Source organism: Zootermopsis nevadensis, unplaced genomic scaffold, assembly GCF_977971745.1.
Source record: "Zootermopsis nevadensis isolate Lab colony 2312 unplaced genomic scaffold, Znev_1.0 Znev_ptg000024l, whole genome shotgun sequence".
NCBI classification, from domain to species: domain Eukaryota; kingdom Metazoa; phylum Arthropoda; class Insecta; order Blattodea; family Termopsidae; genus Zootermopsis; species Zootermopsis nevadensis.
The window spans coordinates 6,885,692-6,905,701 of NW_028259156.1; the positions used below are offsets into that span (position 1 = coordinate 6,885,692).

The following is a 20,010-nucleotide window of genomic DNA, read 5'->3' on the forward strand; positions in this document are numbered from 1 at the left end:
AATTATATTTTATATAAATTAATTACCGAGAATATTTTAAATAGTTTTTTATGCAAATACGCATTCATTGGACATAGCTCTCACGTGATGCTTTGGTATCGCTGTGATTGGTGTGACGTCACAAGAGAATTTAACGGCCATCGTACGAGAAATCTTTTTAGCACGACCTGTGAGTACTCTTTCATTTTCTGAAAAATACTTGTAATTTTAAGCACAATATCCCTTATTACGGTAACATTAATCATTCAGTTATAAATGGATAATAAACTAATTGCAGAAAAATGGAAGGTTTCGTGTTATTTGCAAGTACGAAACATTAAAGGTGATGCAACTGTTTAAAAATTTTACTATCACAATAATTCCAATTTAAAGAGGCATCTAATATTAACTGAAAACGTGTGAAATGTATTCCGACATAAAATACGTAGAACCAAATATAAGGTATTCATATCCAACATTAATATAGATTAAAATTAATGCAATATAATGTTAATAAAAGTATTTTAGCATTAAATTAAAGCACATTGTAGGCCTGTAAAATAAATTCTAAGTTTTGAGGGTATGTTCTTGCTTGTAATGAGGACATTTTCATGTATTCAGATTTAACTTCATTAATTTCAAGACCATTTTTCTTCCCTCAGTTGCCAGTGCAGATAATAATTCTTTTAATGCTGGAACATTTCTTGCAACCAAGAAGATATCATCAACATTAGCACAAATTTTTTTGGATTTCTAACAATATTTCATTTACCTTCAGTTCCTTATTATTTTTTCAGCTATAACATAAGATCCTAAATAAATAAATAATTCAATTCTATATATGCTGTGAAAAGCTTGCCTGAGATCAATAAATAACACAGGCACATCTGTGTTATATTCAAAGCATTTTCCCACTGTTTGCCTCATCACAAGTATTTGGTCATGATGCTTCTAAAGGGTCAAAGTGCACATCAGTAAACCCCTCTACCACTACAATTAAATTATTCATTTAGGCAAACTCAACTAATGGATTACCATTTTCACCAGTTTCATTATATATAGTGTATTTACCTGCAACTTGTGGTACAAATTTAATAATTCTCATTTAATTTGATCCCAAGTAGTTATGGTGTTGCCTAGTGAATTCACTAAACTGTCATTTTTTTAGATACAGAAAATAATGTTGGCTGAATTTAATCCTTGATTGTTCTGTTTCTGTGTTCATAGTATACCAAGTATAAACATGGGGGAGTTTGATATCTTCATCAATGGCATCCTGTTCGACAAAGGTAAGACCTCTATCCTCCCAAAAAAGTAACTTGAATTGAGTAAAGATTTTGATGTGTTTCCTCTGCTGTCATTTCCAGATTTTAACTTTGCTGTCTTCTAAACAGCAATTATTCGAAATGTGTTATTATTTGGGCTCATCTATAGGACATCTTGGATTATTTGACAAATTTGTGCCTTCAGTACAAAAGTTCATCAAAATCAGTCCATTAGTTTTCAAGTCATAAAATGACAGCATGAGTCAACCTTGTACTCCATTTATCTCTACAGCTTCTGCTAATAACATTTTTGCATCATTGAATGTCTACTTGGCAATTTGTGTTCAACATATTGCATAAGAAATAATTTTGTTCCTCTAAGATACTGCCAATTTTTTAAAAAGAATTTGAATGGACTGAATAGTTTGAAATATCCCTAAAAACAAATTTAATCATAATCCGTTCAGGTGTTCCGAGTTCCTTGCAAAAACAAAGTCATCACAAAACAGTTTTACATTGTCAGTGGTTGGTCAAGCTTGAAGGCAATTTTACAATAAAGTAAACTTGCGTATGGCCTCTTCCTAATATAGCCTACGTATTATTTTATTTTTCAGGCCTAAAGTGTTATTGTTAGATTGAGCCAATAATGACAACTATTAAAACATCTCCCAAATTTGGTCTCTTTTCCCAGAAGACCTAATAATACTGTAAAGAATACAACAGAATTACTCAAAGGGAGGCTGCATTAAAATGGTTTCATTTATGCAAGGCATGTGCATAAAATATGTTGTAAATCTCGTAGACATCAGTGGAAATGTCCATTGCAGTTGCACTCACAAGATGTTGAGATGAAAATGCATATCAATGTTTCCTTTTAGAATTTATTTAAAGTAATGAATTTTCATGTCTGTCCTTACAAGCACATACATAAATAAATTATTTATTTACTTAAATATTCAAAGTGACCACCTTCCGCCTTGATACAACTTTATGACTTGGGATGACCATTGTGTCTTGGATTCTGCACCATTCTGTGTGCTTATTACCATTTATTTCCTCAAAATCAGTCACTCCAATGCAGATATTTCATAAAACAGACCATGTGTAAGTAAGCTTATTTTACAGAGAGCTACAATTATATAGAAGACTTGTTTTCATCCTATATACATAAGCCAATTCCCAGAATAGTTTTGGGGCTCTTACCTCCATAATGTGACCTCAAATTAAAATGAGTTGATATTGCATAAGTATAATAAAAGTACCATTTATGGATAACCATTTCCACTAGTTTAATTATATACAGTGTATTTACCTGCAACTTGCAGTAAAAATTTAATGATTCTCAGTTAATTTGATACCCAGTTGTTGTAGTTTTGCCTAGTGAATTCACTAAACTGTCTTTTTTAGATACAGAAAAAAGAATGTAGGCTGAATTTAATCCTTGACTCTATTTATTCTGTTTGTTTTTCCAGAACCAACTAGGACAGAGGAGTTGGATGCATATATAAACTGCATCTTAGATGAAAAAGGTAAGACCTCTCTCCTCCCAAGAAAGTAACTTGAAGTGAGTAACGATTTTGGCATGTTTCCTCTGCTGTCATTTTCAGACCCCTATGCAGATATTTCATAAAACAGACCGTGGGAAAGTAAGCCTATTATACTTCCAGCTACAATAATACTCAAGAGTGTTTTCTCATCCTATATACACAAGACTCTGACAGAAAGTTGATTCGTAAGTTATTACGTAAAATTTCATTTATCTCGTAGGTCAAATTTCTTCCAAGAAACTAAAACATGATGCATGGGTGGAAAATATTAGCTATTCCTGTTGCTGGGGGGCTATTACTTGCATCAAATACAGCAAAACTAATATGTTAGTTGCTTTTGGACATAACTTATCAGATATGTAAGAGTTGAGGTTCTCACAGCGGTGAGTATGAAGATTTCCGTCTTCTGGGTTGTTGCGCTGAGTAGTCTGGTCGATGTTAATCAACGTTTCAGATGACGGAGGCAGTATGAACTCTGAAACGTTGGTTAACATCGACCAGACTACACAGCGCAACAACCCAGAAGACGGAAATATTCAACTTATCAGATAATTCAGAAAAATACTGAAATATAAAAATCTTGTTGAGATCCTTTATTACTCTACCTTTAAGTTATTTATTCTGAAAAACTTAATTAATGGATTACCATTTTCATTAGTTTCATTATATGTAGTGTATTTACCTGCAACTTGTGATACATATTTAATAATTCTCACTTTATTTGATGCCAAGTTGTTATGGTGTTGCCTTGAGATTTCACAAAACTCTGTAATTCTTTTAGATACAACAAAATAATGTGGGCTGAATATAATACTTGACTCTGTTCTGTTTTTGTGTTGCAGAGACAACACTAAAAGAGGAATTAGATGCGTTTGTGAATTGCATCTTAGATGACAAAGGTAAGATCTCTCTTTTCCCAAAAAAGTAACTTGAAGTGAGTAATGACTTTGGCGTGATTCCTCTGGTATCATTTTCAGATTTTAACTTTGCTGTCATATAAATAGCAATTATTCAAAATATTTTATAATTTCGGGCTCATCTTTAACACATTTTGGATTCTTCAACAAATTTGTGCCTTCAGTACAAAAGTTGATTAAAATCAGTCCATTGGTTTTCAAGTCATAAAATGACAGCATGAGTCAAACTTTGTACTCCATTTATCTCCTCAGTTTCTGCTAATAATATTCTTGCATCAGTGAATGTCTACTTGGCAATTTGTGTTCAATTTACTGCCTGAGAAACACTTTGATCCTGTAAAATATACATTATAGTTGCATAAGATGTTTGTAATTCTTCAGAGAAGAAAAAAGTTTGGAAACAGCCATGTTTTTTATACTGCTGATCATATTCTGAATCTTATAGTTTTAAAACTGTGTTATTTATGGATTCCACTATTCTTTCAGAAAATAAAGAGGACAACATGCACCAGGATTACCAACAGCACAGAATACAAGTTGAGCCGAAGAAACATCACCAACAGAAGAGAAATTTAGAACATGGAAAAGAAACACCAAAGTGTCCTCTTGCTGTTGTGAGGAATCAGAGAGTCCGTAGACCACCAAATGCTTTCATCCTTTACTCCAGTGAATGGCGGAAAAGAATGTCTCTGCAGTACCCACATGAAAGTAACAATGAGATAAGCGTGAGGTAAGTTGCAATACAAGGTGTACTTTAGAACTATTACTTGTTAACAATTTAATGTGCAGAGCATTTGTGAACAACAAATTGTCTTCAAAGCCATTCAAATTCAGAAGACCTATTATTTGAAGTTTCCAGTGTGGTGTGGGTTTAGTTTTTGCTAGAGCTAAGAATATTTAATTTGGTTTCAAGCGAAATTATAAGAATAGCAGCAAATTACGTATGATCATCGATTATAAACATGGCACCGGTGAGATCGTGTAAAATTATGTGTGAGAATTTTCTCGTGTTCTGAACGCTAACTTAGAAATTTGTTCTACTCAAAGAGAGAAAAAGACAAATGCTGATAATTGTGATGATGTTAAACTATGAGCCCTAGTAATTAAAAAAAAAAAGGTTGAATCTTGTAAAATTCGACTCACAAACTCAGCACATTATATTAAAGGCTGGTTTGATTTTCATTGCTGGATTATAAATCTATATTTACTTAATTATAAACAGAACACATGATATACAGGACAGAAGTCTAGCAGAGAAGTAGAATTTATGAGACCTCCCGGAACAATTCTTTCAATGTAAGAATGCAAAAAATCTTAAGTGGGCAGAGAATGCATGGGGTTATTTCAAAATTGGATATCTTATTTCCCTTTGCTAAAAATGTTCTGATCGTCGAGAACAGGTGAAACATTTTGTTCGCTCTCATACGCCACTGCGTTTGCCTTTACCCAGCTGCAACCCCTGGACGTTCATCCTACAACCTGCCTGTGTTCTTACAAGTTCCCTTTTTCTATTTGCAGACTTGGCTGCATGTGGAGGGCCATTGACGTGGAGCACAAGGAAAAGTATTATGCACGAGCCCGCCAGGCGGATGAAGATCACAGGAATAAATATCCCGGTAAGTAATTGATTTTCTTTCACTGGCAAAAAGCAGCAGAAAATTCCAAAAAATATAGCCGAGAATTTTGAGAAACATCACCGATTTTGATTTATTTGGGATTGACTGCTAGCGATTTTAAGTAAGAGAACTTTTGATGAGTCTTTATTTTCTCCAAAACCTTTTCATCTACTTACGAGTCACAGCACCAGAACCCAGATATTGAGAAGTTATAATATTAAAATGGGATGAACTTAAACATTTAATTTTGCGATTAGATATGATCAAAAGGCATTTTACTGTTCCTGTCTTTCTGTGTTGCATGATGTATGAATGTCGCTGATTTTCCTCCTCTCACGTCAAACGACGCGATAAGAAGCAACCGTTTACGGAAAGCTGTGACCTGAAAGTCATTCTTTCTGTTTTCAGATTACGTCTACATCCCTCAGGAGGCCCGCACGCAGAAGCTTCTTCGGGAGCAGGCCCGCAAGAAGAAATTGCGGCGAACAAGACGCCAGTCGGCGAAGCGACGCCTCAAGACGGCGCAGACCAACAGCGCCCGTCCTCTGCCTGCCGAAGACCATCGAAGAGGAGGAACCACAGGCACACGAGGTGTCGCTTCGTCAGAGGTAAGTCGTCGTCATTACACTTTGGACGAAGTCACTCGCCTGCCATCTGTTGCTTGCACGTGGAAAACAAACGAGTGTGGAATGTCAGTGGTGAAAAATGACTAGAGTAAACTCTCGATTATCGGGGTTGGTTGGGAAGTTTATCTTCCCTTGTTTGTAAGAACGCATTGCAGTTGAACTTATTTAGCAGATTTCACTATTTAAATCACTAAAACTCTATTCTAAGTTTTAAACAATAATTGTGTTTCTTTAAAAAGAATCTGGCTTTTGAAAGCAAAGATATGTTACAAATAGTTTATATTTATAAGGGCGTTAATTATGCACACGTCGCCATTTTTCTTGACCTACGAGAATTACGTCATTTCCTACTTGAGCACAGAAATCTCCTATAATTAAACTTTCATTCCTGTTAACCATTTCTGTTGGGTTTACATCAAAATCCTCTGTCACATTTTTATCAAATTCGAATTGGGAAGAGTGCATCTGCAAAATATCCACCAGTTAATTTCCATTTTAATATTATATCGCAAGTTGTATCAATACTTTAAGTTACAGGAGTTTTGTTTCATGGGTTGCAGCCCACTAATCCACCATTTTCTGAATTTCAGGGACAAAACAAGATCAGCGACACGCAGTCGGCCACAGCAGGACTTACGGACTCTGAGCTTCCTTTGTGAAGTGGCCGGAGGGGCAGAAATTGACTGTTTCTCTAATGAAGGATTTTTCGGCACCACTGAACAACCCGACTGCTAGCTGTCTACTAACAATGAGGTTAGTGTCAACTCTTCTTTGGATTTCAGCTATTACGTGGGCCCAACAGATCCCCACGCTTGAATCAATGATCATTTTCGAGTTCATTTCTTCATTATTAAGAAAAATCTTCATCCTGTTTGCATAATACATAAAAATGTGAAAAGGTTTCGCCTGCAAATGTTTGTTCAAAGAAGCCATTTTAAATGAGACAGTGGGACATATTTGTGTTGAATATCAGATTTGCCATTTAACGACATTAACGATCTCGTAAGCCAGTGACAGTCATCGAATGCCTTCGTCCTTTGGCCCCTTTAAGTTAACTGCACGCAAACTCCCCTTAGGGACGTCACGTACAAGAGGCGAGTTGCTGTAGAGTTTGTCCTGGATTCATAAGCACTGAGATGATAAAGTAAAAATTCAGAGTCAGGAGTGACTTAAGTTCTAGAAGCTAAAATGTTTAAGACAATTTTTGCAGGAAAATTTGACAAAAATAAGTGCCGTCGAGATAAGGCGGGGACTGGAGGTAAGGACATTTCACAATTCTAAAAGGAACAGTTTGCTGTCTCAGTTATGAAGAAGTCCATCATAAATCATCACCTTCCCATTTAAAATAAGTGATAATCAAAGCCCTAGTAATGTAACAGTTAAACATTTTCAGAGAAACTGAATTAATTAAATACTTTTAAAGTAATATTTTTAGGGACCAATTTCAAAACATTAACATTTGTAGTTGTATAATTAATAACACAAAATTGTTTATAGAACTGGCTTTGAAATGCTCCTCGTGAGCTTCATTTCAATACGTACTTTCACTTTCAAAGTCCCGGTTGAAAAGATGAAATACAAATTGAAGAACTCTGGATTTTGAATCGTTTGGTAGCAATCTCAAAGGACGCAAGGAACATTTATCCAACGGAATTATCTGGAATGTAAGATAACTAACCCTGAACATCTAGAAAAGTAAAACTCAGAAGAAAATATTAAGGCACTGCACAGAGTTTTGAGCTGATTCACGAACGTGTTTTATTTCAAATATAAATTATCCAAATTAAACTCGTTTAAAGTTTCTGTATCCACATCTAGAAATACGTATCACAGAATAGAAGAATCTGGCACGGTGTGAGGTATAAGGCAGTACTTGCCCAATTATCACACAGAACTAATTACATGCTCACAGTTAATTATCACCACAGGAAACGCCCACCACGCAATTACTGACTTGCCTCTCATTTAAATGTAGTGCCTGGATAGTGCCACGAAGGCATACTATGAGCATGAAGTTCTCTTTGTAATTTTTATATTCTTGCATTTGACGTATTTCCAGCCCTCCCTCCGACTCATAAATTCCGTGCAGATGAAAATCACACGACATAAAAGTTACGACACCAGGTAACGTTATGACAGGTAGATGGAACAGTGGGTCAAACAGAAGTCACCCCAAAAAATGCTGAATCAGGTTGAAGCCTGTAATTTACATAGATAGTACTTAAAGAGTTAAATTGTTTTCACTTAAATATTTAAATTATTTTTAGAAAATAAGTTAAATACTTTATTTGTTAAATTGTTTTTAGCTCACACATTATATATTTAAGAATAAAAAAAATATGTTCATAAATTTTGCTGCAAGTGTCTCCATACTTGTTGCTAATAATTCCAGTTCCTGTTCTTATACAAATGTTTATTTCCTTTCCAGATACCAGAAATAGGCGACGTGGAGTTTGCTTCCTTCATTGAAGAGATAATGAATCTGCCCCTTTAGTTATGTAGTTTGTATTTAAAAGATTAAATAGGTTTAGTTAAATAGATAAATTCCTTTAGTTAAGTAGGTACTTTGTTTTATTTAAACAGTTAAAGTTTTATTTAAACAGTTAAAGTTCACATATTGTATATTTAAGAATAAAAATAACAAAACGTAATTGTAGTTCCTGTTCTGATACAAATGTTTATTTCCTTTGCAGAATCCAGAAATGGACGACTTGGTGTTTTAGTATAGTTTGAGCATTTTTAGATGAAATGTTAAATAGTTAAATTGTTTAATGAAGACGTTAAATTGTTTTAGTTAAATATTGTATTTTAATTAAATTGCTTTTAATTAAATTCTATTTAGTTCAATTGTTTATATTTTAGTTAAATAGTTTAATTGTTTTAGTGAAAAAGTTAAAGTGTATTAGTTAAATAGTGATTTTAATTAAATTGTTTTGAGTTTAACTGGTTATATTTTAGTTAATTAGTTTAATTTTTTAGTGAAAAAGTTAAATTGTATTACATAAATAGTGTTTTTAATTAGATTTCTTTTAATTAAATTGTTTTAGTTTCATTGTTTATATTTTAGTTAAATAGTTTAATTGTCTTAGTGATAAAGTTAAATTGTATTAGTTAAATAGTGTTTTAATTAAATTGTTTTGAGTTTAACTGGTTATATTTTAGTTAATTAGTTTAATTTTTTAGTGAAAAAGTTAAATTGTATTACATAAATAGTGTTTTTAATTAGATTTCTTTTAATTAAATTGTTTTAGTTTCATTGTTTATATTTTAGTTAAATAGTTTAATTGTCTTAGTGATAAAGTTAAATTGTATTAGTTAAATAGTGTTTTAATTAAATTGTTTTTAATTAATTGTTTTTAGTTTCATTGTTTATATTTTAGTTAAATTGTTTAATTGTTTTAGTGAAAAAGTTAAATTGTATTAGTTAAATAGTGATTTTAATTAAATTGTTTTGAGTTTAACTGATTTTTTTTTGTTAATTAGTTTAATTTTTTAGTGATAAAGTTAAATTGTATTAGTTAAACAGTGTTTTTAATTAAATTGTTTTTAGTTTCATTGTTTATATTTTAGTTAAATAGTTTAATTGTCTTAGTGATAAAGTTAAATTGTATTACATAAATAGCGTTTTTCATTAAATTGCTTTTAATTAAATTGTTTTTAATTTAGTTGTGTAGTCTTTTGTTAAGTAGTTGAATTGTTTCCATTTAAATATGAATTATATATTTAAGAATATTAAATAAAAAACATGTTTATAAACTTTCGTTTTGTTATTTTAGCAAAGTAATATTTGAACGTGTCGCCATCCGTGGAATAGAGGATAATTTGCTCACCACTGGACCCAAGGTACGCGGGTTCAAACCCGGCCGAGGTCGATAGAAATCCATAGCACAACTTCCTCTGGCGGGGTAGTAAAGCCGGCGGTCCCATGACGTAGATTTACGGCGCGGCGTTAAAGAAACTTACGAGCAGGATCGAGATGTTTCTTATGCAAAATTCTGCCATTAGCAATAATATTCTGGTGAAGGGGGCATTTTAATTTAGACACTTTCAAGGTAACGAACCATCGCTGCTACCCTCACTACATGACTGAACATTCGGCCTCTGAATTTATGTTCTTGTACGAGTTCCAAAACCTTTTGCTGATGTAGGACGTGCTTAATTTTGCCCACTATTTAACAACACATTCCTTCGTTCTATGTAGGATTAGAGGTTTTGATGATACAAGCAATTCTGCATGTACGCCTTGCGTGCTACATACCCAGCCCATCGGAGCCTGATATATTTCACTACCCTCACTGTTCGTTATGCAGAATTCTAAATTCCCAAGTCACTTAGTCCCTCGCCAGCTGAGTCCGGTCCACATCTTTAAAGGTTAGACCTCAGACACGCGTTAGCATTATCCTACATTAATACCAACGTGTCGAAATTTATTTCCCGCTGCCCTTCTTAAAAAAGCTTCCTCTATTTGCTGTATGAATGTGAACAGAACGTTTCCTGCTCCTTCTACATACGAAGTTACATTACCCTCTTTTAATATTCCTTGGTGTCTCCCTCTCTTCAGGTTTAAAGACCTCAACTTCACACGCATTTCCCGCTGCTCGTTCACGTATCAGAAGCCGCGTTTTATTAGGGATAAGAGAGGAGAAGGCGAAGGACGTCGACATGAATGATACACGGTCTCCATCTTCGGGGCATCATATTCCTGCGCAGTTACAATTCGGAAGTTTCGTGGTGACGTAAATGGCCCCTTTGTCACGGGGACTGGGTAAAGTCTGGCTTCTTTAATGGACCTTCCAGTGATTACGCTTTCCCGAAATTATAAGAATTAGATAAAGCGCGTACAAAACGAAGTCACAAATAGTTCTTGTGCCTACACATGACTAAGCTTCCTCCACCGGACCATTTTAATGGCGTCTGGTAACTGTGATTCTGCCGAATGTTCTCGATGGTTTAATATGAACAAGTTAATTGAAATTCCTACTTTACACACGCCTGTCCTTCTGCGTGTCAGCATCTTTACCCTCTAGGACCCCCAGACGGATTTTGATGAAATGATGTATGAATGACACCCAGAATTTACATGTTAGTCGCTTAATCGATAATAAGAACGTGGCGAAACTAGCGCTAATAAATATTTTGACTAGGTGGCAGATGGAAAATTAGAATATTTCACAGGGATAAGGAGAATATAAGTGCCACAAATTTAAATGATATTCTTCAAAATAATTTTCTCTAAATTAATTAGGCGCAATTTAAAACATACACAAGAAAAATTTCCCTTAGGAGGATTTAGAGAAAGCATGTGCATCGTACGGGTAAATTTCGCGAGTGAAAATCCCTCACTGCAACTACCAACAGTCGCAGCCTGATTGCATGCAACACATAGTCAGCCATTTTTACAAAATGAAATGGCCACGAATTCTCAGTCGGTATTGCAGCGGGTAATTATGTCGACAGTTTCTCCGTTCTTGTCAAAACAATTTCCCGCCTATTACCGAACCGAAGACTCGCTATCTTGTTCGCTATTCTGCGCCAGATGATTCCACGGAAGACTTTATATTTATTTACGCTCCATTTTAATATTATACCGCAATCTGCGTCTGGCCGTACCAGGCGACTGGTTCTCATTGCGAGTATAACACCGCCAGCCAATCACTGAAGACGTGAGTCGAGTATCCTGACACTTTTAGTGCAGACAGACAAGAAAAAAGTCACGTAGCCTGACTGCCCTCGAAGCTGCAAACTGCTACATTATTGCCCCTGTAGGACTTCGACCCTTTCTCTGCCATCCCCCTGGAGTCCATCAACAGCCACTTGGACGAAGAAATTCGAAATGGGGTAACATCGGACTAATGCCGAGTTGGGGTTCGAACCGGGTGTTCTTGATTGCTTGAGCTCTGGACTGGAATATGTTAGATTCTCAAGGACTCTGCTCCGTGGAGATCGGCCACGGTAGAAAATACAGGGGAGTAAAACGAAACAGCCTTATTTATGTCAAGAAAAGACCATGGCTTACCTCCTCCATTAGGTACTAAATCTCTTATTGTGGAAGCCAAGGCCTACTCAAAAATTCCTTCCGCTTCTTGTTCTACCCGTTTTCATTGCACGAGTTCTCACTCACTTAAATCAGAAGCTGATATCATGATTCAAGGGAAAAGATTATTAATGTTTAAATATGACAAAGTTAATTGACATAATTACATCTTTTGAATTAAGTATTTAAAGACGCAAGGAGAGAAACGAGAATTACGAATATAAATACGACGTTAAAAGCCTCAGCAAAGCAGTGGTTCGTACACTAGCAAAGAACGCCTGAGAACGCGACACCCAAGGATCTTCTGGCGGCACAAGCCCCCGGGGGGTGGGGGGAGGGGGCAGACGCCAAAGGACGTCAGACAATACGAAGGAACAGTCTTAATGCTTGACAGAAGTACAGGACAAGAGATAAATCTACGACGCTATGATCATGTAAACTATATCCTGAGACGCTAATGGTCGCTCAGCTAGTCTTAAACGCAAAGACCGAGATTGCATCACAGTCTTCAAAAGAGACCGTCATTGGTCCCTGTCTTCAGCCAGATAAATCCAGTCCAGACCTTACTCCTGTAAGATCCATTTTAATATTATATTCATATCTATGCCTACGTGTCCGAGTTACCTCGCCCCTTCAGGCTTCACACCAAAATGCTGTACAAATATCTCGCCTTGCTCACGCATGCTACATAACCTAACCATTTCAGTAACATTGAATTAATCGTCCTAATATAACAATTTTAACAGTAAAATCCATAAGTTCTTTGTTGTGAATTTTTCTCCATTTGTCTCTGGCCTTCACTTACTTTCTCCCTTTGGGTGATGACGTTTAACTTCGAATTCCCTTTCAAGAGGAGCGTAACTCTAGCAATAAATTTCCGTGTTCGTTCTTCTGTCGAAACCTTGATCACGCATGCGCCTTGAGAACAAACTTCGACGATGTTTGCATAGGCCTTGTGTGCCAGTTACATTTCCACTTTCTGTCGATAGTTATCATCGATTTTATATGCAAGCCAGTACGTTATATAAAACGACTTACAGAATGGAAGAAAGTGTTTAACTCAGACGCACTAATCAAACTAAACCCTTCAATGTTGCTAAAACGGCTTATCAAAGTAAACGAAAATTATCTGTTATCTTTCAATGAAGTGCATTTCAAGAACGCGTTATGGGCTGGTGGTCTCTGTCTGTCCGTCCAGTCGATTCAACTCAAGAACCAGTGGACGGACTTGTTTGAAATTTGATGTGGAGGTTGACTAATCTGCAAGATTCCAAAATCGTACTTTTGAATTTCCTACGAACGGTGAGAACAAGATGGCGTTTGAGGAAAGCAGTGAGGCAGACGCTGATTTGCTGCGATCTGGTGGCCAAAGTGGGAAGTATTCAGATAAGGCGGCTCTAATACATCCAAATGCACGCTGCAAAAACGCGTCACGGAAAACACTTTCCGAGCTTGGTCGATATATCGCTTGGCGCACGATCATTAAATTTCGTTGAGGAGGGTGTCAGAATGCAAAACTGCACAGGAAAATTACGACGTCCGAAGCTCCCCGACAAAAGGCACAAAGGGAGTTGATCGTGCTCTTGATATTTGTATTTCCCAGCTTTGAAACTCCAATATAATCCAAACAAAATGAGAATATTTGCAAATGGACGTTTTCAATAGGCCCCAGAGAAGAGACGAAACGTCGGACTTTGGTGGTTCTGATCCCATTAAACCCAAGCCACGTTTTAAAAGGTCTTAGGGCTCATTCTTTCGGGTCAATTCCGGATTGGAACGGGTGAGGGCCCCTACGACTTGTTATTGAAAACGAAACAACGAGATACAAAAACTTCGAACCCAACTTACCACGTGAAGTAAAAGTTCTCTTCACGCAAATCTAAGACTCGAGTTCAAGCCACTTAAGACGGACGCGACACATCCTTCCGAAACGTCGGTAACCACCTGCAAGATTACACATCGTAAGCCAATAGATGATATTTTCATCGCTGTCAAAATCTCACGTCTCGCGTGTTCCTATCTTCTAATTCATATAATTATCGCATGTACAGAACTTGAAAGCAATTTAGGGCCATCCTTTACAGATTCTCGAGGCTGGCACGTGAAATGAAAATACGAAACTGGAGTGAACGGAAGTTGCGTCATTGCCTTCGACTTATCGGTCTAATTAAATCGACTTGGAAACCGGGGAAGCGTCTGATCAAATTGGACGTGTGACGTAGGTAAAGGCGGACGTAACATTTTGTTTTCTCTGAAATCTAAACTTCTATATATTTTCGCTAGGAAAGTTTTAAGGAACAGCTTTATTCGTGAAAGAAACAATTCTTGACCTTAGAACTTGTATCTCAGTAACTGGTTCTTTTGAAAAGAATACGTTACACGTTGCAGGCTGTAAATAAATTACGTTCGAACATTAATCAACTGCTGAACGTATGAAAAAACACTTTCTACAAGAGGAAATTAATTTGGGGAATGCTTTTCTGTGCTATAAAGCTATTAATTTAGCGGTGACCAGACAAATGGCCATATTCACAATACTATAAGTAATCAGAAGCGTAATTTTCGTGTGCGGTTTTGTCATGGAACCGTATGAACGGGTCCCCGACAGCCTGAAGAGGATGGAAGGACCCTGTTCATAGTATATGGACCTGTCGTCAGACAGAACACTAATAATAATAATTATTTTGCAGGACATTTTTGAGAAGGCCTCATTTCAGTGTTAGGTCCAATGGCGAAGTCAGAATACTGAACCCACTCACTCGGAGTCGCTTGTAAAATGCTCCGCTACAAAACTGGAGCTCCTAAACAGGTCTGAATTATACTTACGATGTTTTTGGATGCTTGATACCATCTTCCGTGTTCAAAGCGGAAGGAAAGCACAAACAGGAAGTCTTGAGTGCTTTACAGTAAAAATGCGTCTTTCTAGCCCTGCTATAAATTATTGTTCAACTTGAAACTGAAGCCGTCAGTCACAGCGACTTATTTAATAAGAAGTAATCCGGAAACTTAGCAAGGAGGCTTGATCACAAATTACGTAAACGCACGTTACTAAAACCTACGTTTATCCCAGCCGTACGCCATCGTCTGTTCACTTCCCTGGATCGAGAAATTCTTGCTGTTTCTTCTGAATCTCCTTGCTCGATACTGAGCGAGAATAAATATCAAATCTCAACGCGAAGACGAGATTTTCCTCGCTGACTGTCACGTGAGTGTCGGTAAAAGCGCCACCTCCATGAACGACTGTCCACTGTTGTGGGACTTTTGTTTCTTTGTTCGAAGAATCCCAGCCGATTGCTGACAGGCACAAAGCATAGCGCTTCAACGAGAAAAAAGGACAAGTTATTGGCAGCGGGATCTTTTATGTCTGTCTGTCTGTCGTACGTGATGTTCCGAAAAAAAGAAAAGCGATGTTTGTGTCCCTGGCGAAAACCGTTTGAGGTAACTCTTGGGTAAGATGGGCCGCTGTCCAGCCCCCCCCCCCCCAATTTAAGAGCCCCAACTGGACGATAATTTCGAAAGTCTTTAACGGGTACCTCATTTTGAAAATCTTATTCTCTGAAAGGACTTTGTTACATTTGGCATATTAAGAATATGTTGCAGTGAAAATCGTTGTTCATGCACTTTTATGTGTGAGGTCCGCCGGACGTTCTTCGGGTATTTTGCAAAGCTTCATCAGGTTATAAGGTTCTGTAATCTTGAATAGGGTACGGTGAGTGTTACACGATAACCCACTGGCCTCAGGGGTGCAGATTCCGATGGCAGAGAGAGGTTACATACAATCATAACATTTGTCATTTGAAAATTCTTTAAACGCAAGTTGGACCACGGACCTCTGACTCACGCATGGCCTGAGCCTGATTGTCGCAAAATATCTCCGAGCTCTGTTGCAGTTACAAACAAACAGACAAAGAAATCTCGTTGGAATCCAGAAATCTGAGTAGGGGTGTCGGAGGCGAAGATAAAAGAGCACATGACCCCTTCGTGTGACGTGGCCCAAGGTCGCTTTAAACTTGCATCCAGTTCAATTCCTTGCACTGTACACGGCACAATGGTTTTTACAGGACGCCTTACGCGTGGTTCAATTGCCTGCCTTCATCTCATGCTCAACCTAATCAGTGGAGCGAAGGGCCGAGATCGATTTACCTGCGCATGCGCCAACTAATCGATGGCAGGAACCATTTCTTCCTCGAGAAGATTTACCACGAAAAATAACTGCTAATTCACAAAGGACGTGATTTGTTAACATTAAAATACATTGTACCTTCTCTTTACAACCCGTTTCACCAGAATTATGGCTATTTATTTTTTTATGGAACCATGAGACGGTCTAAAGGCGACTTCAATTTCGACATGGAAAGATCTCCAACCGTCCAGCTTTTCGATTTTTTTAATCTGGATTTCTTTACTTCACGTAACGAAACTGATACGCCTGACGGCGTAGTTAATGTTCCAGAATCCTCTAACATGGACCTGAATATTGACATAGAACTTCACTCACCGTTAAGACTGGCACCAATAAGATTTTCTGATAACTGTCTAGCATACCTCTGGACATCCGCTGTAGGCGTGGACGGTTATCGCCAGATCCGCTTCAGGTGAAAGATGAAACTAAATTCCTTTTGAAAATTTCTATAAATTGCTCTGATCTCTTGCAAACGGCCTAACTTCTACGTTTCAACATTTTATAAGCTCTAGCAAAGATGATTAATACAGAAGATTGCTGTCTCTCTGGGTTGTTGCGCCGTGCAGTCTGGTAGATTTCCACCAACGTTTCAGAGGTCCTTGCTGCCTCCGTCATCAGGGCGATGAATGTGCCAATCGAGCGGAACGGTCCAGGTTTATAGGGACCGGACAGTAACCGGAGTAGCTTGATCCTAGCCAATGAGAGCAAATATGGAGTGCGTGGGGACCAATAGGAGAGCTTTGGCCAGGTCTAGCGGTGTACATACATAGCCGTGATGATGGAGGCAGCATGGACCTCTGAAACGTCGGTGGAAACTTACCAGACTACACGGCGCAATAGCCCAGAAGACAGCAATCTTCAGACTCACCGCCGTGAAAACCTCAAATCCTAGATGATCAATACATAATAGATTTACTATCTATCACCTAAACTCAGACATTCCACTAATAATTAAACAATGACTCTCATTACTGATTTCTTTCTTTAGCCCAATATTATAAAAAATTCTGTATGTAACTAGAATTTAAGCAGAGAGCAAATAAAAACAAACATTTTTACAAAGATTTACATTGCATTTCCTTGTTTCAGTTTGAATGTATTCCACCAACAGGCTTAAATTCCCTTTGTACGTGCATGCAGTGGCGAAGCGTGGCCTTTTCATAAGTGTCAGCCATATTGCAGTGTTTCTACTTATTTTTGTACAGAGTATACCTGTATTAGATGCACGTGAATAGTAGGCAGTTCTTATGGATCACCCGGTGCTTTGTTTCCATGCGAAATAAAGTTAGTTTCCTGGCTCGCCTACCCAATGGCGGCTCGTGAGTCTGAGGAGTGGCAGTTCTGCGCAAGGGGAAACTCAAAATTGGTTTTCAATACATGACAATATAAATAAATGAAAAGTAAATTTACATCGATGATGTTTTAGCTATTTCTAAGTCCCGAAGAGGGCGGCCATGATTTTTTACATCACTTTATTTCACTCAAAGACAATTTAGAAAAAGTAATTTACTGTAAATATGATACACATCCTTTGCTCATTGTCATTAATAGAACAAAAAATAGTCAGCACACAGAATTACAGCCAGGCTAAAACACATGGTAACGGGCAAGCCGGATGCGTGGACTGCAGCCCCGATACGCGCTGTACCAGTGAACTGCCCCTCACTCCACCGCCCAATGCGCTGAAATCCTTGCAGCCGGATGATAGCCCCGTTCTGCTTCGCACTCCTCGCCCGCGGACTTACTGTCAGTTCAGCCGATTAGTGGATCTTGGCAACGTAAGGGGCAATATTAAAATAATGATATAGAGGAAACAAAGTGTTACAAATTATATAAACACAAAAAATATTTTTTTTATATTTTAAAAAAAATATAGGAGGTGCTGCAACTCTTATGGATGGGCCGCCACTGCCTACACAGTAATACTTAATACTTTCCTTACATGCAATTGTCATTTCCATGATTTTTCGTAACTGTGAGAATCTACCTGTATCTTTGAAGTCCCACCCGTGGCTCACTTTATGAAAAAGGTAAAGACGGTGGAGTTATTCGTGTACTTTATTGATGACTAAGGTGTGAGGACATATCCATGTGCTTTAACTAATCAGATATGACTAAATGGAACTACAGATCCTTACATTCTTACTATTGGCACTACATGGGGGTGAGTGATATGATTCAAGCCCTCAAACTCAACCAAGACACTTGTTGGAAACAAAACACACTTATGTACTTCACAAATTCCTAGCATGTATCATCTGAAGTTTCCTGGACAAGGTTAGTATATTATCCTTTGGTAACAAATAGTGATTAGACTAGCAGCAAATCTAATGTACATGGGATGAACAATAAATATTTCTGCCACTATGTAGGAATATCTTTGACAAAACACAAAAAAGGTTTTCTGCATCTGAATGCACATCTGCCAGTCACTTAGATCTGATTGTGACATTTTCAAGCACAGCATTCCGAAGGTGAGCTATTTATAATAAAGCCATTGCAACTTACACTCAAGTAACCTGACGATTAGTAAGATTATTTTGAACTATCAGTAAAATATGCAACTGAAAATAACAAAAATGACAGTTGCTTAACACATCCAAAAATTAAATAACATTCCCCATACCAATGAAACAGATATAAAATATTTTGGAAGTAATAAACTGAATAAAATTGTTAAATCAAAAAGACGTCACTGCCACCGTTTCGCTTGTTTGATGCGAGGTTTTATTGCATTTACGCGCCGAGAAAGTTCATGTCATTCATCAAGAGATGCTCATCATTGTATTACACAAGAGTGTGACTGCCCTTTGCCTCAAATGCACAATTAATATTCCTATCCTGGATACTATTCCAGTACAAAACAAATGTGAACGAGTTGTATTCATTTGCATTCTGACAGCAGAAAAAGTCTTAATCATGATGGGGCAATAGTTACTTTAATCTGGGTATGCAATGATACTTCTGATAATAGGAAGACTTTGCAGTTGGGTTGTTGTTGTGAGCAGATGTGTTTGGGAAAGAGCTGTTAATAATGAGTTGCTACCTGGAGGACTACCAAGCCGGCGTGGGTACCTGGGCAGGGAGGACTTCGTGGAGTTCTGTACAAGGACAAGACAGATTTGGACATGGTGGAAGTTACTCAGGGAATACGATTCTGTGTGCAGTGGCTTTAGCTGTGCTGTTGATAATCAGCGGTGTGGAGGCTGAGAACATTTTGCAAGTTTTGTGTAGTGTGTGCGACAGAAACCTAAAATCTGGAACTCAATGCGACACGTGTGGACGGTGGTTTCACAACAGTTGTGGAAACGTAAAGGCTCAAATGGTGGACAGCGGGGGGATTGCAATTTAATATTCCAGTAAACAATTAGAAATTCGAATGTTTAAAACGAGAAGGCATGTTTAGTAGCCGAAAATCTTGATGAAACAGTTAGAACCCTTGACAGTCCTGTGGTATGTGTTCCAACCGCTTTCACAATTAATAACCATTCATTGTGTATTTGTGGGTTTCGTATGATTCTCAGGATAAACAGCGATCATTTTCTTAAACGGCATTAACCGATTGATCTTTGTAATGGTGAAGTGTAGTGTTTTCCTTGCGGTACGGACAGAATTCTTGAATTTCCCGCAGATACAATGCGCTAACTCAGGCGAACCCTTCACCATTAGTACTAAAATCATTAGGAAAAGGCTAGCAGGGATGAGAAAAAGCAAATCAGTAGGGCCAGACTGCGTTTCTGGGGAAATTCTAAAACTGGGTGTGGAAGTCATGATTCCATACCTGGCGCGATTATTGGACGTAACAATTAATGCCACTATACCAAGGGACTTGAAAAAAGCCAT

General features: G+C 37.4%; 1 protein-coding gene across 2 annotated transcripts; it reads left to right on the forward strand.

Moving 5' to 3' along the window:
- The first annotated feature begins 130 nt into the window (after nucleotides 1–130).
- LOC147872765 (uncharacterized) lies at nucleotides 131–8,512 on the forward strand. 2 transcript variants are annotated; one of them, XM_087355066.1, is made up of 9 exons: nucleotides 131–169; nucleotides 1,207–1,268; nucleotides 2,717–2,773; nucleotides 3,634–3,690; nucleotides 4,195–4,438; nucleotides 5,227–5,324; nucleotides 5,733–5,932; nucleotides 6,541–6,703; nucleotides 8,379–8,508. In XM_087355066.1, exons 2-8 carry the CDS (start codon nucleotides 1,223–1,225, stop codon nucleotides 6,607–6,609), a joined length of 771 nt encoding a protein of 256 aa, XP_087211192.1. In that variant the 5' UTR covers nucleotides 131–169; nucleotides 1,207–1,222; the 3' UTR covers nucleotides 6,610–6,703; nucleotides 8,379–8,508. The 2 variants fall into 2 exon arrangements, with proteins under 2 accessions (XP_087211192.1, XP_087211191.1); XM_087355065.1 differs by lacking the exon at nucleotides 131–169 and adding an exon at nucleotides 310–441 and having other exon boundaries at nucleotides 8,379–8,512.
- The last annotated feature ends 11,498 nt before the right edge of the window (nucleotides 8,513–20,010 follow it).